The 24,966-nt window shown below is 40.1% G+C and overlaps 2 protein-coding genes and 1 long non-coding RNA gene across 8 annotated transcripts in view; 2 read left to right on the top strand and 1 right to left on the bottom strand.

Annotated features, from left to right (window-relative positions):
• szt2 (SZT2 subunit of KICSTOR complex) overlaps positions 1–6,247 on the top strand; it is a 152,215-nt gene extending 145,968 nt beyond the window's left edge. For all 5 annotated transcript variants that reach the window (XM_037535139.1, XM_037535140.1, XM_037535137.1 and 2 more), the window contains 3 exons: positions 3,106–3,219; positions 4,072–4,140; positions 4,291–6,247. In XM_037535139.1, the coding sequence (XP_037391036.1) occupies positions 3,106–3,219; positions 4,072–4,140; positions 4,291–4,434 (327 nt within the window). In that variant the 3' untranslated portion in view covers positions 4,435–6,247. The remainder of the gene's footprint in view (positions 1–3,105; positions 3,220–4,071; positions 4,141–4,290) is intronic.
• Positions 6,237–17,882, bottom strand: hyi (hydroxypyruvate isomerase). 2 transcript variants are annotated; one of them, XM_017687697.2, is made up of 8 exons: positions 17,413–17,882; positions 15,987–16,098; positions 14,989–15,103; positions 13,310–13,388; positions 13,101–13,150; positions 10,917–10,986; positions 7,275–7,409; positions 6,237–6,767 (listed from the first exon to the last, which is right to left on the bottom strand). In XM_017687697.2, the coding sequence occupies exons 1-8, from the start codon at positions 17,609–17,611 to the stop codon at positions 6,712–6,714; spliced, it is 816 nt and encodes a 271-aa protein (XP_017543186.1). In that variant the 5' UTR covers positions 17,612–17,882; the 3' UTR covers positions 6,237–6,711. The 2 variants fall into 2 exon arrangements, with proteins under 2 accessions (XP_017543186.1, XP_017543187.1); XM_017687698.2 differs by lacking the exon at positions 15,987–16,098.
• LOC108441787 overlaps positions 17,738–24,966 on the top strand; it is a 109,871-nt gene continuing 102,642 nt past the window's right edge. Inside the window, exon 1 of the long non-coding RNA XR_005129724.1 lies at positions 17,738–17,842. This is a non-coding gene — a long non-coding RNA (uncharacterized LOC108441787). The remainder of the gene's footprint in view (positions 17,843–24,966) is intronic.

Genomic DNA, 24,966 nt, shown 5'->3' with positions numbered 1-24,966 from the left:
GTCATGGGTGGCATGTTTTCTGACATTTAAATCAGCCATATCTATTGCCAGTAGCAGTGTATGGAAACTACTGCCAATCGATGTTACTGTCATCAACTCGAGCCTATCCACTGCCCAGATGATATCTGGTCAGAGGTGTTCCTATGGTGGCCTCTGAAGTGGAGCAGAGTTGGGTTCATAAATTATGCAGTAACTGGTGAGCTAAGTCAGTAATTTTACTTCTATATAGTGGACCTGTATGGTGGGTTTTTTGATGAACTCAGTGTATAGTTTAAGAGCAAAGTCCCAGAATGGAGACATATGGTCTCTCTCTGTCACTACACACATACACACAAATACAGCAGAGTGTGCAGGGAAGTCAGTCTTTAGGAAACTGCTGGAAAATTATATGGTTCAACTGTCTCGACTCAGTGTGTTGTAAGCAAAACACTGGTTTTGATGGGTAGCTGACAGCAGCGGCAGCCATAGCCCATTGCACTGTCGGGGAAAAACGTGCTATGCTCATTGCACACAGCAGTACAGCCGTACACAACCAGTGAACTATAGACAGCAACTCAACCCTTTAATATTCCTGTAGTAATCAATTGGATAATATCACAGTAGGGTCCTTATTTATTTCATGTAGCTCACACTTACATTTCAATCACTTAGACTTAATAACACCAAAACACACACTTGTTCAGTCAGGCACTACATTTGAGGGCTTCAAGGTGCCTGTTTGGTTATTTGTCATTGAAAAAGTCAATGGTATGAGCCCAGACTGGCATAATTCACAGACTTTCTGTTTGACAATATATTTATTGTCAAACTAACCTTGAACACGCTGTCATTTTTTTGGCTATATTAACCCCTTACACTTAAGGCCAATTATTCAGTTAATCTTTAGTAACTGCTTTAGATTGCTTGGTACCTACTACTGAAAGAAATATGTAACATAGTTCTGAATGTTTGGAGTGCAAGCATTGTATTTTTTCCTCATTACACCTTGTTCTATTTTTGGCATTTGAGCAGCGCTGAGATTTGTTGGAGGGTTGTGTTTGTGTGTATGTGCGTGTGCATGGATGTTAGTATGCTGTAGCAGTGGAAGGGCTGAGATGCTGTCCGTCATGCAAAATGAGTGCAGGGATTTCACAGGGTGTGGACAGACACTTGTGTGTGGCATGAAGTGAGTGTTCTTGTGACATGGTCAAAATCATCACCCCACACACGCACACATATTTGCTATTTGTTATATCATTATCTTCTTCTCCTGCTGTCCTAACCCATCTCATAGTTTTCAAGATGTTGATACCAAACCAGCTCTGGAATGTTTGGTTAGATCAGGAATAGCAAACTTGCATGAAGATCTCATGCTCCTCTCATGCTCCTCTTCATCTTTTGTACATTTGCCCTACAGCTCCATCTGCCACCAGCAGCACTACCTAGGGTTTCAGGACCTGATATGGCTTTAGACTTGGGCCCAATAAGATCTCTTTTTAGCATGACATTTGTTGTGTTAGCATAGTGGCTGGCTAGTGTTGTGCTAACATAAGGAACTAAGTAGTTAACTAGTGTAACTTCTATACCCCGTGTTATTATGACATTTTGGTGGTAGCATGACGCTGTAGCTGTCACACACACACAATATATCTCTTGTTCAAATGTTGGGTGATTATACTCATACAGAGATTTATTTAACCTGATGCTAACAGGTTAGCCTGCTATCTAGTGTTTTGCCTATTCTACATCTTAAAAAGTAGATAAACAGTTGAGCTTCAACAAATAATGAACTGTGTTTCATCAGAACACTGTAGTACTTCATTTTTGAACAAATACATTATTTTTATTTATTATTTTCTTTTGACTTGTCTGTAGAACAGACTGATCCTCTGTGTGCTCTGATTTCCGATTCACATTGAAATTCACTTTACTGCTGGATGTGAATCCAGGCAATGCACACATATGGAATGCTGGCATATGGTGCAGTGCTTGTGTTAGCATAAGTATCTAACCAGCTAGTCTAGTGTAATGCTGCCTTTGACTCGAGCTCAAAACTCAGAATTTCACACCTCAGACTATGAAGAAAACGTCCCCTCATCTGGGAATTTCTACTCGGAAAGTCAGGATAGTATTCCCCGCTCTGAGCTTGACTGCAAATCAGCATGGCTACTAGCACAGTCAGTAGAACCTTTACAACTTTATATATTTATTTATTTATTCATAGCTAAAAGGTTTTACATCTTGTGTTAGTACAGCACTACTAGAATAACATATTGGAAGGTAGTGTTCTGCTACATAGGTAACCAGCTAGCCAGTACAAGTTTTAGGCTTTGTGATAACACCTGTGCTAGCACCCAGCTGAAGAACACAGCACAAGCTGGTGTGGTGCAGGTCTAGTTGGTTGCCCAGCATATCAGCATCCAAAACACAACATATGCTGGTTTGGCTGGTGACCAGCCACGCTGGACTGCCCTGGTTGTTCTCACGGGAATTCCTGTCTCTTCTAACCTGTACTGAAAAGACGCTTCGGTCACATTCACTTAACAAGCTTTATTCTAGTTTTGCTCTGATGCAATCTTTCTTCCTTGTCCTCTGAGCACCACTCCTGAGCACATGGTGTTGGTGTTGCTCTCTTTTTCCTTTTTGCAAATTTAAGCTCCAAGTCAGTCTCACCAAGATGTGCCACTCTGCAGTGGGAGCACTAATGCTAATCTCTTCATTTGGATGATGTACGCGGCTGTCAAATGTCGGCGGGTTCACAATGGAAGGATGGATGTAGCCTCCGGAGGTATTTCTGCGCACATGTGATAGCGGATCAGGGGGAACTCGCTGTGAATTAGATTTCTTTTAAATGGAATCAAATTTAGGTCATGAGTAGAATGTGCAGAAGTACTTGATGGTTGTGTTTCTTCTGCTGAAATGTTTCATTCTATTCCAGTGACTTTTCTTGTAGAATGTTCTACAAGTGCCCAGAAGACTGACTTTATATACATATACATACATATATACACACACACACACACACACACACACACACACACACACACACACACACACACACACACATATATTTGAAAATGATGTGTATTGATTGGCCTGATGCAAATGATGTGTATTGGTTGACAGGATTGTTTCCTGACCATGAGTCCTGCTTGGTATCAGAGTCTGATCAAAGTGCTGCTCTCACGCTTCCCTCAAAGCTGCAGGCACTTTGTGGACGACAGCGGCATTCAGTACCTGGTAAGAGCTCTGCAGTATGTGTGGTTTTTCAGCTTATATAAAGACTTCAGTCCTGCACCTGTATAGTGCCCAAAGTAGATGCACAGGATTATTAACCTCTGCCTACAACAGCCCACACCACCTGGCAAAAATGTAATGTTCCTGCCTCTACAGAGGAAACACCATCTACATCTGAACATTTGACACGAACACCAGGACAGCAGTGCACTTTAATTACACCCCTTGATTTTTTCTGAGGAGAGCTTTTTATTTATTTATTTAAAATCCTGCTGTATAAAAAAGAGCATAAATCTACTCAGCAGTTGCCTCGAGTCACTTTGAAGACTTCAACTTAGCTCGGAGGTAGATTATTCCACTTACTTTGGGCACTTATTGAAGGTAAAAGTGAAGGAGAGTAATCTATTCATCGTTTTCAGACCATTGTGGTTTCCAGTGAACGCCTGCGTGGTGTTAAAATGTTAAAGTCTCGCAGGGGATTAGGTGAATTTTATGAGGAATAATTGTCAGCTCCTCCAAAGTGTCAGGAGGTTACTCCCTGCTTAATTCTGTAAATGAGAGACTCCTCATCAAAAGGACCGGCACTTTCAAAGACTTTTGTGCTGATGCTGTGAAAGCAGCCTGCTCACATGCTCTGTAATTTTTTCTTAACATACGTCCAAAACAGAACTCCCCTCTGTTAGTGTCTGTGTTGAAAAGCAGTGCTGTTTCAATGCCTTAATGCTGGCTGACATTAAATGGATCATGCACACTGGAGGTTAAATTTAAAGATGAAAAGGAAAACGGGTGGAAGAATTTGGAAATTTAAATGCTGCTCTTTCTGAATGTCATTAACTAGTTCTTTTTTCTTTTCAGGCTGTCCTTAACCAGAAGTTCACGGACTGCTTTGTGCTGGTCTTCCTGGATGCCCAGGCAGGGAAAACGGTGAGGCATTGTATTTTTCAAAGTCTTATCCTGGCCTGAATCTAGGCGATAACATTCATTTCCATGTGTAAAAGCGCCAGGACGCTAACTGCAGCGTGAAATCGCATGCTGATCTTTCCTTAACCCCTCTGTCTCATGCTTTCCCTCCAGAGCCTCAAGGTTGTTTTCAGGGAGCCGTTGCCATCACAACCGCAGCCTAGCAACAGCCCTCCACCCCAGCTTGTCTCCATGTACCATCACTTGGAGTCTGTGATCAACACAGCCTGCTACAACCTCTGGACAGGTCTGCTGTAGCACCCCACAGATGGAGTTGAGAGGGAAAAAAGAAAGACACTAAATCTTTGAAAATACCTGAAATTTATACAGAAGCCTGTTGTCTCTGTATGTATGCGACAAAACACGTGTATATATACTATAATATGAAGGACAAATCAAAACTGTAAACTGGAAATATCTGGGATAAAACCCAGTAGCAATACTTTTTATGGTACAAACTATAAAGCCCAACACGCGTGAACTACGTGACAACAATATTGGCATTTGACTTAAAATGTTCCATACAACGAATTAAAAGGCCAAATAAACCAGTCTGCATAGAGAACGTTCTGTAGACTCTCAACCTTTACACAGAAGTACAGCACACCAAACATAATGCTTGGCTTTGCTAGTGTTTGCTTTAAAAAGTTGGGTCAGTGTATCATGGGTTTAAGTGAAGTGACCTGTTTGACCTCCAAATGGATCCAGTGTGGCCGGACTGAGAGGAAAACTACCTCACAGAAAAGCAAACTGAATGATGCTTATGTGTAAAGTGCTTATTGCCTTGGCCTAAGCATTTTACCACTTATAAAAATTGGCCCCTTTATAAGGCTGTATTATACATGTCTGAGAGGACCTCTTGTCAGCAGTACAGGCCAATGACACCTTACTGGTTTGCCAAAGCCATACTCTGTTCAGCTTACATTTGTGTTCTTTAGGCTGTTTGTTTCCCATTCAGTTGAATGAAAACCGCTAGGGCCGCACAATATGGACGAAATGCATTATTGCAATTTTATTGCTATTACAAAGTTGTGATGTATTAGAATTAGACACATTAGTGAATCCTTTATGATCGGCTTGCATTATTTTGACAGAGTATATTATGTTCACCTAAATAAAACGTTTAGTGCTTGGTTGGCGGGCTCATTTGCCTATTGTAGCCCTTCATGTTATTATTGCAAAGGCCAGTATCGCAATACCAATTAACAATTGATATATTGTGCAGCCCTAATGCCGAATTCAATTAAGTTAAGCCTGCACCACTGAAATAAGTGCAAGAGTGACTTCTGATCAGGACTGTGTGACAGAGCGAGGGAGAGTCAGAGACTGTGACTCCACATTGCCATTTATTCAATGAATCATTCAGGTCTGCTATATTCAGCGCACACGTTGGGAAGAAAAAATTACTCAGCCTCTCAGTGAGTGCGGTGGTGAGTTAGGCTTTAAGGATATGACTACTGTACATTACTGTAGGCATCCATGATCCCGGTTATTAGCATTGCTGGCTAATTGCTTTCTCTTCCACCCTATTGGTATTTTACAGTTTCCCCTACTGCCATGCCATCCTCACCCCAAAAGTGCCTACATTTCTTTACTTTGCCTTATTTCCTAAAGATGCGGACAGATTAATTAGTGTTGTATCAATAGAGGAGAATCAAGAAAAAAAAACTTGCAATTTAATCATCATTATGTAATTGGGGAAAAGACAAATATATGAGCAGCAGAAAAATGTCTACTACTGGCGCGCACTTCACAGGAGCACTGAGACGTCTCTATCACCTTGGGACTCACAGGCAGCCCATTACTGAAGGAAACCAAATATTATTGGTTGATTTTGAACTTTTCTTTAAAACTGTACTGCTGAATGAGACAATGTGCTTTTGTTTTTGTTTGAAAAGAAGGACACTGGACACACATGCTACACATGAAGGTAATCATTTGCAACTGATGTGTGTATTTAGGCAATAGTATAATTAGAGTGGTTTAAATGTCTGAGACTTGTACATTATGTATATACTGAACTGTTTGTAAGTATAAAATGTAACAATAAACCATAATGGTTAATAACCAATGTTGTGTTTAATACAGTGCTTTGAAAGACAGAACTAACAGGTCACCATAAACAGGATTTTGCTTGATGATGCAAATAAGGACTTGTATATAATAACTTCCTAGTATTATTCTTGAGCATTTATTACGCTGGTTGGTGAAGGAAGTCCTTGATAAAAGTGTTCAATTCCAGGCTTATCTCCAGCAGACAAGAGGCTCCATCTAAACAAGCCTATCAGTAAATATGTGTGTAATTACTGCCCCAATTTCTCCAAATATGCATGCATTTGCTGGCCATGATTTCTGTGCACAGACACGTGCTGAACAGCCTGATTTCCCCCTGCACAACAGCCACACTTTAAACGTGGGCAAGAGATTCGTCCAAGATTAAATGTTGCTGATGGTGTAGAGGAGGGGGAGGGGAAGGTGTTGTTCCATTGTGTCCTACAAAAGCTCAATCTTGATTGTGAAAAACTGCAGTTTCTCTCACTTTTTGCCCCCCCAGTACTTCCTCACCCAATCCAGGCCTGCTTCTGTGGAGCCTGAAAGATCAGAAAACCTTTAGTTTGTGAACCTCTTTCAAAACACAAACATGGCCCTGCACAACAGAAAGTTAAAGGAAAACCAGATTTACACCAAATGTAGTTAATCTACCTCAAAATGCTCCATATGCCAAGTTTGCTTCAGTTTTTAATTTGCTTTTGAGAAACAAAGCTAATGTAGCCAACAAGTCATAACCAAGCTGAATGTCTAAATCACACTTGCCTCAAACTGTGTTAAGCACTCTCAAATAGACTTGTGTGGTTTCTGACCCTGATTTCTCCAAGAGTCAATCAATACCACCTTTGCTCCTCTCTCTACTTGTCAGTCTGAGAACAATTCTGTGGTTTTCCTGCTCTTAACTGTGCATAAATGGATTAATCATTACATGAGGAGTTCAATTAGTTGTGTTAGTGCTTTTTTTGTGTTTTTCCTGTTCTAACATCCTCCATAGACACCAAAAAAACAGTTCATGAGTCAATTTTAATCTCAGACAATTGTGTACTCACCCATTGGTTTGTATTCACAGCCCACATATCCCTGGTAGCCCAGCTTTTCCAGCAGGTTAAAGAGGTAAGGGAAGTTGACCTCTCCTGGACTGTCTGGTTCATGGCGGTCAGGAACCTGGGCGACCTGGACATGACCTGTGATGTAGAGAGGTAATTGTGCTGTGGATTCCACAGAAGAGGAAAGTTTGACCTATACTGCAGGACAAAGATGTCACAAAACCACAATTTTAACATCAATGCTGGTACCAAGTCTACTGCAACAATGCTCAGTACTCAAATGGTGAGACCTGCCATCACAACGTGAGAACCAAATGTTTATTAAACTGAACACAGAACGTATATTCAAAATGTAGCAGCTTAATACTTGATATTCAAATTCAATTCAAAGCTCATGAAATAAGTAGATAATTTAACATGTTCTGAAGGGAAGATGAGCAGATGAGATGAGAGGAAATACAACATTCATCATAAATCTGAATACAAAATGGATTATACCTTAAGTTAATTTTCTAGGAGCATAAGGTGACATATCATTGGAACAAACCCCTGTATCTTCAAAAAAGGAATGTTACAGAACCAGAAAAAGCATTAAAAAAATAAATAAAAAATCATGTTACTGAATAAAAGTCTTCACTCGTATGTATTAGACATGCTAATGAGCACACCTCTGGTTTTATTAGCATGTGCTATTTAATTTTTTTTAGCCAGAAAATACATGGGACAGTTGGGATAGTGTGTGAAATGCTAATAAAAACAAAAAACTCAGTAATTAGTTTTTTTATGGTTAATTAGTATTAACCATAAAAAAACACCTTATAAATGTCATTATTTTTTGTAAATATACAGTATCTCACAAAAGTGAGAACACCCTTCACATTTCTGCAAATATTTTAATTATATCTTTTCACTATAGAAATGAAACTTAAAAGTGGTCAGTGTGCAGCTTGTATAGCAGTGCAGATTTACTGTCCTCTGAAAAGAATTCAACACACAGCCATTAACATCTAAATAGCTGGCAGCACAAGTGAGTCCACCTCACAGTGAACATGTCCAAATTGTGCCCAATTGTGTCGTTGTCCCTCCCTGGTGTCATGTGACTCGTTAGAGTTACAGGGGTCCAGGTGTGAATGGGGAGCAGGGCTGTTAAATTTGGCGTTTTGGGTATAATTCACTCATACTGGCCACTGGATATTCAACATGACACCTCATGGCAAAGAACTCTCTGAGGATGTGAGAAATACAATTGTTGCTCCCCACAAAGACGCCTAGGCTATAAGAAGACTGCTAACACCCTGAAACTGAGCTATAGGATAAAACAGTTTTCCAGGACAGGTTCCACTTGGAAGAGGCCTCACCAGGATCGACCAAAGAAGTTGAGTCCATGTGTTCAGCATCATATCCAGAGGTTGGCTTCAAAAAATAGATGTGTGAGTGTTGCTAGCACTGCTGCAGATATAGAAGTAGTGGGAGGTCAGTCTGTCAGTGCTCAGACCATACATCAACTCGGTCTAACTAATGCACAAGAAGACAGCTGAAGACAAGCAGTCCAAGAACATGGATTGCTGGAACCTTGTCCTGTGGTCTGACAAGACCAAGATAAACTTGTTTAGCTCAGATGGTGTCCAGCGTATGTGGTGGTGCCCTGGTGAGGAGCACCAAGACAACTGTCTCTTGCCTACAGTCAAGCATGGTGGTGGTAGCATCATGGTCTGGAGCTGCATGAGTGCTGCCAGCACTGGGGAGCTGCGGTTCATTGAGGGAAAGATGAATTCCTGCATGTACTGTGACATTCTGAAGCAGAGCATGATCGCACTACATGGCAGTTTTCCAACACAATGACGACCTGAAACACACCACTTGGATGACAACTGCCTTGCTGGAGGTAAAGGTGAAGGACTGGCCACGTTTATCTGAAGACCTAAACCCAATCGAGCACCTGTGGGGCATCCTCAAGCGGAAGGAGGAGTGCAAGGTGTCTACCATCCACCAGCTCCGTGATGTCATCATGGAGGAGTGGAAGAGGAGTCCTTTAGCAGCCTGTGCAGCTCTGGTGAATTCCATGCCCAAATAAATCGAGCATCCCTGAAAGGCTCAGTCGTTCACAAGCAAGGACGGGGCAAGGTTCACCACTTAGTGAACAACTGCGTGAGCAAATAGTCCAACAGTTTAAGAACGTTTCTCAACAAGCATTTAGGGATTTCATCATCTACAGTCCATAATATCATCAAAAGATTCAGAGAATCTGGAGAAATTTCTTCAATTAAGCGACAAGGCAGAAAACCAACTGCCTGTGACCTTCGATCCCTTATGCGGCACTGTATTAAAAACTGACATCATTCTGACATTCATCATCGAGCTCATCTGAGATGGACTGACGCAAAGTGGAAAAGTGTCCTGTGGTCTGACGCGTCCACATTTCACACTGTTTCTGGAAATCATGGACGTCGTGTCCTCCGGGCCAAAGAGGAAAAGGACTGTCCGGATTGTTTTCAGCGCAAAGTTCAAAAGCCAGCATCTCTGATGGTGTGGGGGGGTGTTAGTGCCCATGGCAGGGGTAACTGGCACATCTGTGAAGGCACCATTAATGCTGAAAGGTCCATACAGGTTTTGGAGCAACATCTGCTGCCATCCAAGCAGCGTCTTTTTCAGGGACGTCCTGCTTATTTCAGAAAGACGATGCCGAGCCACATTCTGCACGTGTTACAACAGCGTGGCTTCGTAGTAAAAGAGTGCGGGTACTAGACTGGCCTGCCTGCAGTCCAGACCGTCTCCCATTGAAAATGTGTGGCGCATTATGAAGCACAAAATACGACAGCGGAGCCCCCGGACTGCTGAGCAGCTGAAGCTGGACATCAAGCAGGAATGGGAAAGAATTCCACCTACAAAGCTTCAACAATTAGTGTCCTCAGTTCATAAACGCTTATTGAGTGTTGTTAAAAGGAAAGGTGATGTAACACAGTGGGAAACACGCCCCTGTCCCAACTTCTTTGGAACGTGTTGCAGGCATCAAATTCAAAATGAGTGAATATTTGCAAAAAACAATAAAGTTTATCCGTTTGAACATTAAATATCTCGTCTTTGTAGTGTATTCAATTGAATACAGATTGAAAAGGATTTGCAAATCACCATATTCTGTTTTTATTTCTGTTTTACAAAACGTCCCAACTTCATTGGAATTGGGCTTGTAATAAATTATATGCAGAAATGTGAGGGGTGCACTCACTTTTGTGAGATACTGTATTTTCATTGCAAATTTGATGCCAGAAAAACATTCCAAAAAAAGTTGGGACAAGAGTGTATTTACCACTATCACTTTTCCTTTTAACAACACTTAATCATTTGGGGACTCATTTGGAGACGAACTGTTCCTGTTACTGCTTTGTTTTTATTTGCATTTTACCTACTGCCCCAATGTTTCTAGAACTGGGTTCGAGCCAAAACTAAAAAGAAGAAAATAAGTAATAGTAATTTTTTTAGCAGACTGTCCGTCTACTGCTAACTAAACCCACAGTGCTTTCCATTTATATTTACGTGTGCGTGATTTTGGGGCTGTGTACCAAAACATGCATTTTTAGTGTGAAATGACGTCCCCATGTGAGCGAACAGGAAATTTCAAAGCTCAATGTGGAGTGTGTTACTTGCCTATGAGGGGGAAGTATTTTTGAATGTTCTGGGTCAGGTTCCCATCCATTATCTGCCAGTGGTAAACGTCCTGTGTAGAGAGAAAAAGATGGCCACTGTCAAGAGTACACACAGCAACCTCTACAGAGTTGCGTGATTTAGAGAAACTCTTGTGCTTCTCAACTGGTGTTTTTCCTTCACCGCCTTTAATCATACTTTGCTGCAGTCCCTGGCTTTTATGTTTCCTTAGACAGAGTAAAGCTGACAATAGAGGGCCAAGAGAGAAACATTAAAGTCTTTTCTCTCCTGCCTGGATGCAGGCGCAGCAGCTGCAATACTGCCTAATGCCCTCAGCCTCCCTCCAGCTATGCACTGAACAAAGTCCCCAGATATAATTTATTTAGCCGAGAAATCAAAAAGGAAAAACACACACTGAAATGTGATTTCATTATCCACAAAAAGCGACTGTGGGCACACAACTAGCTGTAATACACTTACTGCCTGCGACAATGTCATTCCTGATTGCTGGATAAGGTTATGACTATTTTTCCATACAGAACAAATGTTAAAATGTGGTTTAAAATATAATATTTGTAAATATAAGACAAAAATGCATGATGTTTTACCTTTAACTCAAATGTAATTACTCAGCTGAGAAGTCTCGTGTCCAAGGTTTCTTTAACTTTGCATTGGAGTTATGAGGATAAAATACATAACAAGGAAGTGTAAAGCCACAAACTGCATGACTGGGTGAACATTTGTTCATTTTTATAGACAACAGTATGTAATACAACATAAAAAAACACATAACCAGGTCTAAGTGTGTGATGCTTTAGGCAGTTTGCACCACGCTAAGCAAGGAATCAGCTCCCACTATTAGCTGCAAGCTACAGTGCAAAATTAAAGAAGCAAACTTTGGACACCAAACTACATTGTGTGAAAACTAGGAATTCATTGCCATTCTTTACTTGTCTTGTACCCAGACTTGGGCAAAAATTCTTGCCATAGCTATTTACAGCAGACACCCAAAGCATATGTCCAAACTTTAATCTTTAACCCTTTGGGTTTAAGGCCTGCACAGTTCCAGAAATGGATATATATGGATATATTCCAAAAGTGGATATATATGGATATATTCCAAAAGTGGATATATATGGATATATTCCAAAAGTGGATATATGAATGCATATTCAACCCAATTCACATGCAGGTCAGAACTTAAGTTTTCAGATCTAATCAGTCTCTAAATGTTTCAGACAAGTGCTGTCATTTGCTTTGTATGCAGCATAAGCTTACTAGCTTAGGTCTTATGCACGATTGAAAGTGTTTCCACAGGACGCAGTATTCCCACAATAAACAGAATACAGCAGCATTTCGAAACACTGCCAAAATCAGCAGGAATGTGAAGGATTTGACTGATGGATTGGGTTAGGATGAAGTATCACAATTATTTCCCTTAAGTCCCACAGACGGCCTGCACTGAAAGCTCACAGACCAAATGCTCATGACAGGATCATGCCACAGACACCAGACTCAATAACAATGATATACTGCACAGTTGTGTCTATTAGCAGGTTCTCTTATTCAATTACCACAAAGTAGTGTGTAACATGGTTAATATTACTGTGGGAGCTCTAGGTTCAGCCAATCGCAAAACGCAATTTACTCCACAATTATTGCTGTCAGACTGTAAAAACTACACACATAGCAGATTCATAACGAATTCATATCACACCACAATTATTACAGTTAGACTGTAAAAACTGCACATACTGCAGATTCATGCTGGCTTCAAATCACTCCACCATTATGACCGTCAGACCATGAAAACTACACATACTGAAAATTCATACTGGACACCCTCCAATTGTGTACGCCAGATTATGAAAAACTGCACACTGCAGATTCATACTGGATTAAAATCACTCGCCTGGTGTTACTGTCAGGTTGTCAATTCTACAGTATCAGGAACCCCATCCAGTAATAAAAAAAAACTGTAAACGTTTTGTTCTGAAATGCCTGCCCTGGTAAATCTAATCCAACTACATTAGGGCGCATATAGGCTTTGCTGCGAGTTATATAGATGTATCTTGCTGCTGTGAAAAAAGTGGATCTGAAGTGTTTTTCTTTTTAAGTTGTCAACCTATTTTTACAGTGTACTAGATGCGAAGAATTGTAATTTTAAAGCGCACAATATTCACTCACCATTTGCAGCTTGATGTTCGGGCGGTCAACCTTCTGAAGGATTTCAGCCGCTATCCAAAGTAACACACACGTCAGTGGACAATAACTGTGGTAACTGCAGTGCAAACATCTTAATATTCTTACAATTTATGTATCAAATAAAGTCTTTATCTGAGATACACATTCAAAATAAGAGAATATGCCACACAAAACAGAAATCTCAGTTTCACCTTGATGTGGTGAGTCCAGGAAATACTGAGGATCAGTTACCCTTGTGTTAATTGGCTCAATCAAGCCAAGAATCCCCTCCTAAAAAGAAAACAACAAATGTTGCAGCTCTAGTGGTTCCAGAATCATATTAAAAACTTAACAAAGCAGAGACACCTCTGCTATTCTACAAGTTATATAGACAATACAGTATAATTAAATACTGACAAACTTTCAAAGCACAGATGGTATGAAGATTAAGCCAATGTAGATGCCACCATCATCACCTGTTTGTAATTATCCTTTCACTCTACACTAAATAAGCATTCATCACCTGTTGAACAACTATCATTTATCTCGCAAAATTTACCTGATTTACGGTGCTACTCACACGTTATAGAACAGAGGCATCTTCACGTGAAGAGGAAATGGCCTTGCTTCTATCTATCACAGGATATCTGGGAGCAGTTAATGAGCTTGACATATTTGTCTGAAATCGACAAGGCCCAACTGCATCTTTTAGGTTTGACATAATTAAAAAAAAAATATATATATATATATATATGGACTCTGGTCAGGTTCAAATTTCAGCCTGCCTCCTACTTTTACCAGATTTTAAAGTTTTAGCAGATTTTCCCTGCATCTCCGCCAGCTTTAGTTTTTATTCTTACCTCCTACTTTTGTTTAACTGAACACAGTTTTAGTCTTGTTTGCTGGAGTCATCTACTCATGTTGTTGACAGAATTTAGTCCACAAGGCCTACACTCATGAGAAAATGGATGCAAGGTAAATAAAACGTGAATCAATTCAAGAGAGGATAGTTTAGTGCAAACAAAAGGATGTTTATATTTATACATTTGTTAAAGTGGATTTTAAAATTAGTTTTGGACAACTGGTGGTTTTATTATATCAATATTTTATATTGTTTTCTATTTTATTAGCCCATATCTGCTAACGGCTGTCATTGTCATGAGAGGTTAAGTTAACAGGCATTATCATTAAATGTGAGCTTTTATTTGCCACTTTGAGTAATGAGCTGGTACCATCCAGTTTTGCTTGGAATTTGAGTGAGACTGAGTAAGTTTCAGGCTCAAAATGTGATGATGTGGTTCGAGTTGGGTCAGGTTCAATTAGAACTTGAACACGGACAAGTTCTCGTACTGCATTCAGGTTCAGATCAAAATTTCAGGCCAAATAAGGCTCTGGCATGTCCAAACGTATAACAAACCTTGCTGAGGTCTCAGGTCCTTCAGGTTTGTCAGCGTGTAAACAAAGTCTGAGTGCTCAATCATGCATTAATATGATAGCTTTAGTAGAGTCAACTGCCACATTATGGCTTATTGATGTAAGCAATGCAAATAACACTAATTAATTGCATTGTTTACAGCTAATGGCTGTAATGCATTGCTTACAGTAAATGGTACTTCTTATAAGGCTTTGTCATCATGTTCTTAATAACTACTATACACTATTTCTCAGGCATATTTAAAGGACCCTTCAAAATGGGACCGTTTTTAATGATGTAATGGTCGACAAACACAGCCACTTTAACTGGATGACCCTTAGCTTTAAGACACATCTTGTGCCATGAAACTTAAAAAGAAGCACCATAAAATGACGGCTGATTTTCTTCACCTATAAAAATACATTCTGTTGTCCATCAGTGAATGGCTGGAGGCTGTGTATTAGTGGTGTGTTTCACCTTTGCAAGGACATCAGCAGCATATCTTAGGTTCTGTACAAATGTGGCCTCCATCTCCATTGAAGTGGCAGAACGTTGCAGTCCTGCAGGTACTCTCCCAGCCATCACGTGGATCCTGCATCAAAATATTTCTAATAGTTACTTTCAAAAGGAAGGAGACTTTACTATGGCAAAAGCTATGCTTTAATATTTTCCACAGAATTAAGGGTTATTTTCATTTTTTAGTACAAATCGTTTTTTTTAAACGCATAAAATAATTTTTAGAGCAAATGGAGACAAATTGCTAGTTGCACCTCCAACCTCATTTTTGTGCAAACTGCACGATGCACTCACCTGCATATTTAACTATAAACTTATTGCCAGGTTAGCATGCTAGCTATAGAATAGTTCTGATAGTTCTAGTCAAGGTGGAGTTAAGCTTTATGAAAAGTAACATATGATCACTGAATTAAATAAAAAAATCTGTAAAATTAGTTTCATCAAGTTTACATTTACACGAAGATGCTTATCTGGTGCTAAATTACTGTTTTGTAATAGCAAAATAGCTATGGTCTCTCTACCCCATTAGCAATTACAAAATGGACTTAAATCTACTGACAGCGCAGTGAAAGACTGGTACAAGTGCACGATATGATTTTAATTAGAAATTAACTTTAACAAAATAATACTTTCTGGCAGTGGTTCTCAAATAGTCCACATTTTGGCTCTATCCCTGTGCACTGTGGGTTGGGTTGGAGCAAAAGTGGGGAGTTTCTGAGGACCAGTTTAAGAGCCACCGCATTCAATCGGTCTGTTTTTAGCTGAGATCTTAAGCTTTAATTGGCCAATGTCTGGATTAACTGAAGATAAGGAGCACTGAGGACATGCAAAGAATAAACACTGCCAACCAGCTTGTCCTCCCTCACCCCCGCACTGTACATTTTAGTGCCCTCCCTTTTCAAACTATTAATTTTACAACATGTACATTAGCTAGTGTACATGGTGCAAATTATCAATACCTCTTGCAGTCCAATGTTTTAGCGAAGTTAATGGCCAAAGCCAAACCCTGCCTGAAGTCTTGCTCCCTCCCAGGGACAGCACCCAGACCCAAGTCACCACTCTTTAAATCACCTGAAAAATACCACATGGGCACCATATTTAATACTTTCATAACTACTGAGTCATAGTTCTTTGATGAAGTGACAATTCTTTTTTTTTTTTGTACTTCCACTGCTCCACAGCCCACTGCTGTGGGGCTTTGACTAGGCACTGGGCATGGAGCCTAAGACCACCATGCCTAGTGCCTACTCAAAACAGGCAACAGGCATGGTGGCCTGAGGCTCATGTGTGGCTGCTCCAGAGCATTATATTCCATCAGTAATGCTTATCTATGGAAATTCTACAAGCTGTGTGTTCAAGACAGAACAGAATTTTTAGAAAGACTTAAAAATGTATAGTATGTTAATGAAGTAGATTGAGGTCTTCTAAACCAGCACATATTTAATCCACTCCTGTTTCCCTGCTATATTTACACTCATAAATGTACTGATACGTTGAGTCAGGTTGTTAGAGCAGAAAAAGTACAAGGGCACAACTGGGAAACGCTGTTTAATTCAAGCAGTGAATGACCCAACTCTCAGTCTGTCAGTCAAGTGGTACAAAGAAAAGGACCACAAAAGTAAAAAACGTTTGTCTTCAACATTTAACCTCGAAACCTGTGGATTTCCAACCTGAGGAAGAAAATAACCATTTACTGCAAGGGAAGTCATGAAGCCAGGAGATATCAGACAGCTAAACACATAACTTAACTTGAATTTACAGCGTATGTCTAGTTACGGACGTGTGTATAAACGTGTAAGGTTATGTGTGAACGTGTAAGTGCTCGGGGACACTCCAAGCAGCTGCTGACGGACATTAATAACTGATCTGAGCCCTCATGAAAGCATGTTGGGAATCTGATTTAAAGTTAAATGTCCTGAATGGAAGTAAGTCTTGCAGTAAACCACAGCGCACGCTTTTTTCTGACTGCTGTTTGACAGCGTTTTTCGACTTTTTTTGTTTTAAATAATGTTCAAGTAACAGGTAAGCCGTAGTAGAGAAATCTGCGTTAGCCAGCCATCCAACATCATACGTAGGTTAAGGTAATTAAACGTGTGTCTCAGACATTAGACTAGACCACAGGAACATTTGCTAGTGAATCTGTCCTCTTGGGCAGAAGCTAGCTTGGTGCTCGCAACGCATCATGGAGGATGTAGTCTTTTGCACCTACTCCTTTAACGACGCTGCGACGAACCGCCTCACTTTAGAAACTACAAATGAGAAACACCCATTTGAGTTGAACACTGGTGACGGAAGCAAAACATATGTGCCGTTACTTTAACCGAACAGGGTCGAAATCCCATTAAAACACCTTACAAACACAGAAGTTATGTCCACGTCTCTTACCCGGGGGAGTGTTTATAAGCGCCACTTCCAGCCCTGTTTGTTCCGTCACTTTCCGCAGCTCTCCCGGGTCTGAATCGTACAGCCACGCCGCTTCCACCGCCTGGAAACCGGCTCGGGCGGCAGCTTGCGCTCGCTGGCTGAATTCTGGCAGTTCGGTGAAAAGCCATGAGATGTTGGCACAAAATTTTAGCGCTGTCATGTTCTCCCTGTTTCACTTCGTGTCTCGCTAAACGGACCAAACGTGTCTGACCTTACGTCAACAACTAACGCTAGCCAAGCTAATCATTGACCCAGGCTAGCAACATCAGCCAGCGTACTTTCCCATGTTATGTGCAGTTTCTCGGTGTTTAACGCTGATGGATGCACCGCCAGGGCTGTACAGTGTTCCTCCTGTCCTTTAGAAACCATTAACTCGCTTTAGACAGCAAAGGTAAGCGACTTCTTGCGAACTCAGGTTGGTTTCGGCGCATGCGCAGTGTAAGGCAACTTTTAAATTTTTTAAAATAAACAATGCGCTGTTTTCCAGACAGGAATTAAGCATGTAGTCCCGAGCTACATTTTCCTGTGGATAATCCGAAAGTACAATAAACATCAATGTGCATCTGTTTTTTTTATCTTTATTTTAACTCTTTCGGCAGGGAGCTGGGTTTGTGTATCATTGTGTATTAAAGGTACATTTCACTGTACATTGTACTGCTACTACGTTTTATAATACTGCTATGAACTGAGGTGTTAGTTGGTGGTATTTGCTGTAGTGATGAATTATTTCATGATGTCGATGTGACTTCAGAGTGGGCGGTGCGTGAATATCTGAACATCACATGCGTGACGATTGTGTGTATATGTTAGAAATGATGTCAGCAAGACTGTAATATGATGTACAGTTGTGTGCCAAAGTTTGGTCAAGTGTCACATTTTAACACATCATGTACAGAATACTTACAGAGAATACTTACGGTGTATGTGCTGGATTTATCATGTATTTTAAATATATTAGTAAAGAAAATACAATGTGGGATGTGCAAACATTGTCATATTTTATACTGTTGGTGCCATGTTTGTTTGTTTCCTGTGCACGATGTCTTAACTCTGGTTTTTAGCGGGACTGATGGACTTTTGTTTCATGGAAACATTTAGGTTTTATTGTTTAGCCAGGAGAGGAGGGTTTGTCTTACAAGTAATCAGCACCTGAATGAACACAAGTTTGAATGCTATTCCCATAACACTTGCTTTTCCATCGTAGCTTTCAGTTGCTAGGCACGTTTATTGTTCTTGGCTGAACTGTCTCAAAGTTAAGATATAACATCCTCAGCACCTTTTTTTTAACTAGGCTGTATGTTACCTGTACAGGATGTATTGACATATTTTCTCTTAGAAATTTAATAATATATTTAATTTTACCAGGAATGTTCAGACTTTTGCATACGACTGTGGCTATTTCTTGACTTATGCGCAGTGTAAGGCAACTTTTACATATTTTAAAATAAACAATGCGCTTTTCCAGACAGGAATTAAGCATGTAGTCCCGAGCTACATTTTCCTGCCAGTGGATAATCTGAAAGTACAATAAACATAAAATGTGCATCTGTTTTTTTTTTTTAATCTTTATTTTAACTGTTATAACTTCATCGCTTCTCGAATTTCTCATCCTTCTTACTCTCTGCTAGTAACTCTGAAATAAATAAGTACTGTTACAGATGTAGTGTAATAGAGGGCCATGCACATTCAGTAGAGAGCATCATCCACACAATCCTTCTTTGCCTTAGGCTAGCTGTGGATCTGACAGTGGTGAATTGGTCTGACAAAGAAACACTACTGTTGGATAATCTCTCCTTCTGCTGGCAACTCAACTGCACTGGAAGCACAATCAGTACAGCAGCCTTTTCCCATCCATGAACATCAGCTAGTCACTTTCTTTCCCTGACTACATCCCTTGGAAAGGTTTAGCGGAGGTGCCTCAATGTTTATAAATGTCATTACCTTTGAATTTCAAAGCTAAAATGCAATTTGTTTCTGGAGTCCTTTGAATGTGAAGAATGAGTATGAAATATGAAACGACACTGTCCAAAGAGCAGTGTTCCTCCATCTTTGGGCTTGATAATTGAGAAGAAAGATGAAAAGCAGCGTATGATTTTTCTCCTGCGCGGCTGGCATATGTACCTTTGACATAATATACTGACATTATTCAGTGCAGGAAATGCAGCGGACCAATTTCAGAGGATTGCTGGTTTAAAACTTAGAGGAGAATATGCACATATAAAATAAGCTCAAGCACTTTCTATTTAAAGGTAGCATTGATATCTTTAGTTTCCATCTGCCTTCATAAGATCTAGCCCCCAGAGCACCCAGAGATAAGTAAAGTAATATCAGACCTTTTATAGAGAGAGTAAATTGTTTAGAGGTTGACTTGGAAGATAATGTGAATTGCCTGTCTCTTTTCCCTCTTTTCCTTCAGACGTGTCTGGATGGACGGACGCAGTAGTTAACTTGCATGAGTTTCTTTATGGTGTTCAGCAAGCACCTGTTTAAAGCTGTGGCCTGCCTGTAAAGATCTAATTAAGGCCGTGTATCATGCTGAACATTTCTGAAAAAGGACCTAAGTGTGACATCATCCCTGTATTGTGCTCATTTTACTCTCCCGACTTACAAAAGAACAGCATGATGTAAATAAGCTGGTTTGGCTGCCAGGTCTCAGGTGGTTCAGGTTTGTTAGCGTGTAAAACTGAAAGGCGGACTGTAAAACAAACAGCCGTGAGAGAAAAGCTGGCACGCTGTTACAGTCAGGCTGATTTATGAGTTTGGGGACTGGAAGCAAAATCACGACATGGTCTTCCTGCATGAAATTGGAATACACTGCAATATATTTGTTGGTATATTCCAAACTGTGGAGCATATTTTTGGCTGCTGTTGATATATTCTAAACTATAGAATAAAATGCAATATATTGTTTATGGATTCAAAACTGTAAAGAATTCTGAGAAGGCCTTGGATATTTGTGGTTTTTTTGAGGCTCATTATTTAGAACCTCATTGATGAACCACTTTTATATGTTTAAATGCATATTGTGTGGCCTAAAATGGAAATGCACCATATATGCCTACTTTGGTTTAATGTTTAAATGGAATTAATAGGGGTACATTTTATGATGTTAATAGTAGTAGAGTAATCAAGACTGGACACCGTCCAAGACCAATACTTTGCAGAAGTTGCGTCTAGGTCAAGCAGGGACAGCCAGAATGTTTACATTGGGACGGTCAAGTGAGGCCCAGTATTTTTAGTTGGGTGGCAATCTTCGTGAAGAAAAAAAATTGAAATAGCAGTTAATAACTTTGTTGTTGTGCACCAGCATTGCCCATAATACCAAAATAACTGGTTTATCACAAAAATAAAAAACAGTGGAAACTGATATAGTTCAGGGTCAGTGAATATTTACATTGTTCCCTCAGTTGTACTTTTGAATATTGTATCATTGATTAAAATCATGTCATCCACAGCATAACATAACAAAACAGATACACTCTACTACCCTGACATAGAGATGTAGAGTAGCCTATCAGAGCAATGACAAGCTGATTATAGCACCTGGCATTATTATGATAACTCATCGGTAACTGTCCTGATGGCAGATTCACAGTAAAGTGTAAACACAGTAGGTAGGAGAACGGATGACAAGCGGGCGTTCCTGATGTGGGTGTTCTTGTTTTACGGAAATGCCTTTCATTGCAAGTCGATTCTATTGGCTCTCCCCCGCCTTGGTGCATGTGTGAGAGTCATGATGTCTGACTCTGTTCAAAGGCTGTGAATGTATTTACTGTCTGTAGAGGTTCACACCTATTAATGTAAGCTAGAGTCCAGGGAGCTGGTGTGCAGCAGGACTCACTAAAATTACGTTATTATTTAACCAATCTACTCATAATTTTGAATCATTTTATCTGTTAAATGAACTTGATTTAACAGTAAAATCCTCTGCACAGTCTGTCAGGGATTCTTAAATACTTTACTGGGAACAGATAAACTAGGACGTCTTATATAATCATCTAACCATGAAATGCCTGTTTACTGTAAACCTTGTTCCTTACACACTTCACAGAATGGTGTGTGAATGTGCTCCAGCAGATTGGACTGTGATCAGTCTCAGCTCTCAGAACTTCAGCTTTAGTGTTTTTTTTACAGATTATTTCAGACGATGTAGCCGAGTCAGCTCCGAAATATGTTCAGGTTGTACTTAAGTAGTTTTTCAAAAAACATCTTATTTACTCTTACTTGAGTAATTTTATTTACTAATATTTTACCTGTACTTGAGTAAATTATCACTACAGTAACAGTACTTGTATTAGAGTAGGGATTTTCAGTACTCTTTACACCCCTGGTGATATCCTATCAATTTATTAAACAATGTGTTTCATGTCTATATCATGCAGACATAATCAGTACACCTCTACTAAATTATAAAGCTCATATGCTTTTTTATGCCTCATAGTTTCTCACGTTGAGCTTTATTAAAATGACCATACCAAGCTACGTCTATGTAGCTGTCCTTCAAGTAGCCGCTACTCTGAAATCTTTTTGCTAATCAAATTAATGCATGAATAAAATTGCAGCACTGCAGCAGCACCTTTATAAGCTGCTCTCTAGGACGAAAGAGTGTTTTTACTCATTTCCCAGTCAATTTCTATACTATTTTCGACAAAACCAATGAAAGGCCAGATGTTCATGTTCAACATTTCATCAGAAACAGACATAATTTCATATTTGAATAGAATCTAAACAGCAGAAAATTCATACGATGATACAGCATCCGGGGCATTACATGTATTTCATGTTGTAATGTATTTAGATTATGCTGATGTGTAAACAGGACTGTAAATAGACTTATAAAGCTCACATGAATGTTTTGGTTTGATCCAGTTCCTTAGACTAACTTGTGTTGCTATTTGCATGTAAATGTTAATATTTAGCCTTTGGTTTCACTATCAGTATGCAAGCTGCCCAGCCCAACCTGGCTTCTAGTTTATGTGAGCCATGACATTGTTTATGGCTGAATTGTCTCAAAGTTAAGACATTGCGTTTTCATCCTTTTTCAACTAGGCTGTGTGCTTGCAGGTTGTGAATGTTAACGAACAGTCAGTGATGTAAACTGATGTAATAGTTTCTGTTTATGTAAGAAATAACAGTTCCAGCTTCTGTCAGGTTCAAGGTTAATGACTTCTGCCTGGCCTCAGTGATGCAATACAGAGGCACAAAGTGTCCACAGTGTTAGAAATAGTGCAGTGATGATCAGACACCAGCAGACACTTGATCTCAGTTTCTTCCATATAAAACAGATGCGTATCCCTGTTTCTCTGTTGGGATGTCAGCTGCTTTACAAAAAGGATAGTCAAACCTCCATTGAGAATAAGACTCTCAAAGTGCCCATTCATTTTCACTTCTTTAAGGCCCAGTCCCGTTTCTTCTTTCTACCCCTACCCCTTCTTTGTAACTGAGTTGCAAAGGCATCTTGCCCTCAAATTAAAAAAAAAAAACAAAAAAGCATTGCTTCATAAACAGGCTACTGGCAGTGCTCTGTAGGCTACCCAGCCCATTTTCAGTGATAGCAGGGAAGCAAAAGGTTTAGCAACCTCGCTGCTGGGCTTTAGTTACATTTAGGGCATCATATGCCTTCAAAGATGGGGTATAAGACAATTATTTATTGTTGCTCAGCCCTAATTCTTTGGTGATACGATGCTGAAGTCAGCTCTACACCAGCTTCTCGTTCCGATTTTCCATTCCACCTTAAATGGTGCAGCAGTTACATTCTGGTGTCAGTACTGCTGGGCTATTTAAGGTGGAACGGGGAAGTTAGCTAGCTGGCCGCCAAGACATTAGCATGCTATTAGCTATTTTTATGCTTGTTATGAAGAAAACAAACATAATACATTGAAATGACTTTAAACTAAGACAATACAATGGGTTCTCGTCATTTTTAATAGAGAAAATACTTACATTTGTGGCTTTTTAGGTTGTTGCACAGCCACCTGGCTGATTTTTCTTTTTCTTTCTCATAACACTCCGTTTGGAGTGAGCCTCTGAAAAAACTCAACAAAAACTGGGACGCTCTACCTCTAGATGTGATCGTGCAAAACAGAGGGCTGAGTGGTCGGGGCGAAGGGCTGAAATGGGATTGGGCCTAAATGAGCTGTAATGTAAATAAGTGATGAGGTCATATTTGATATTGTAATCATAACAGTGGCTTCTAAGGGTTAATGAAAAGCGTTGAAATGTTTTCTCATTTCTGGTCAGCTGTGAGAAAGTCTTTTGAACATGGTTAAAATAAAACCCCCCTGAAGGCAGGAGCTGGTGGATAAGGCAGGGGGTCAAAATTGGGCTCTCTTAGGCCTCTAAGTTGTGAACACTAACAAGCCTGCCTTCAGGACAACAGAAAGAAACCCCTGCATTTATCGATTCCAGCTCTGCACAAGTGTTTTACTGTTCTGCTCTATCAGCAATGACAAAAGTTCATAACAGCCTAGAATGTGGGGTGGTGCTGGAAAATGTTTTTAGGTCAACACATTTCTAATCTGATGTACAGACTTTTCATAGTGAAAGCGCCAGTCTGCAGCGGGCATTAGAATGCACAATTTGTAAACATAGTGCAGCAGGTGCCATAGCCAAAATATCATTTAATAGGTTAAACGTCTATGTAATTCAACAGTTGAGATGTAAACAGTCCTGCAGGGTGTGTTATGTGGGATACTGTACTGTAAAGAAATTTAAGAAGCACTGTCTTTACAGTGGTACTGAGAGGAACCAGGTGTTCTCAAAGGCTCTATGAATGGCTCTGGGGCAGTTGTGTGTTGGCGAGTAGGGAACCAGTCTTGTGACCGGAAGGTCGCCGGTTTGATCCCCTTGGCTGACAGTACGTGACCGAAGTGCCCTTGAGCAAGGCACCTAACCCCCAAATGCTCCTGGGCACCTTGGACAGCCCTACACCGCTCTGGGCAAGTGCTCACTGCCCCCTAGTCTGTGTGTTGATGTATGTGGGTGTTTCACTGCACGGATGGGTTAAATGTGGATTTCTAATTCCTCTGTGTGCAAAACACAGTGGACTGATTCTTCTGAATGGCTGGTTCATGATTCCTCTGATTGTGTCCATCCATCTAGCAGTCTTCCTCTTTTACCTTCAATTCTTCCAAGCATGATGGTCTTTTCCAGTGAACTTGTTCTTCTCAGAATGTGTCCAAAGTAAGACAGCTTCTGTGTGGTTATCTGGGCTTCAAGTGAGAAATGAAGCCCAAACCATGATTTGGTCTAGGTTCCATTAGTTTGTTTTATTTGCCATCCAAGGCACTCTTAAAAGTCTTCGCCAACACCAAAGTTCAAAGGCATTTATGTTTTCTTCTCTCACTTGTTTATTGTCCAGCTTTCACATCCATAAAGAATCACAGAGAAAATAGACTGGACAATTCTAATCTTTGTTTGTAGAGACAAATCGTTAAATTTAAACGGTTAGGAACAAGCTGTCCATCATTTCTACATCTTCTCTTCATATTGAGCTGAAGTCCCATCTTTTTACTC

This window comes from Pygocentrus nattereri, chromosome 26, assembly GCF_015220715.1.
Source record: "Pygocentrus nattereri isolate fPygNat1 chromosome 26, fPygNat1.pri, whole genome shotgun sequence".
NCBI lineage: Eukaryota > Metazoa > Chordata > Actinopteri > Characiformes > Serrasalmidae > Pygocentrus > Pygocentrus nattereri.
This window is presented reverse-complemented; position numbering and strand designations above follow the sequence as displayed.

Excerpts from the sequence above, each read along its gene's own strand:
- hyi (XM_017687697.2), bottom strand. The coding sequence starts at position 17,611 with ATGACAGCGCTAAAATTTTGTGCCAACATCTCATGGCTTTTCACCGAA. Across the intron at positions 15,104-15,986 it reads AAAACATTGGACTGCAAGAG|GATCCACGTGATGGCTGGGA; the intron begins GTATTGATAATT and ends ATTTTGATGCAG. Across the intron at positions 10,987-13,100 it reads CGAACATCAAGCTGCAAATG|GACGTTTACCACTGGCAGAT; the intron begins GTGAGTGAATAT and ends CTCTCTACACAG.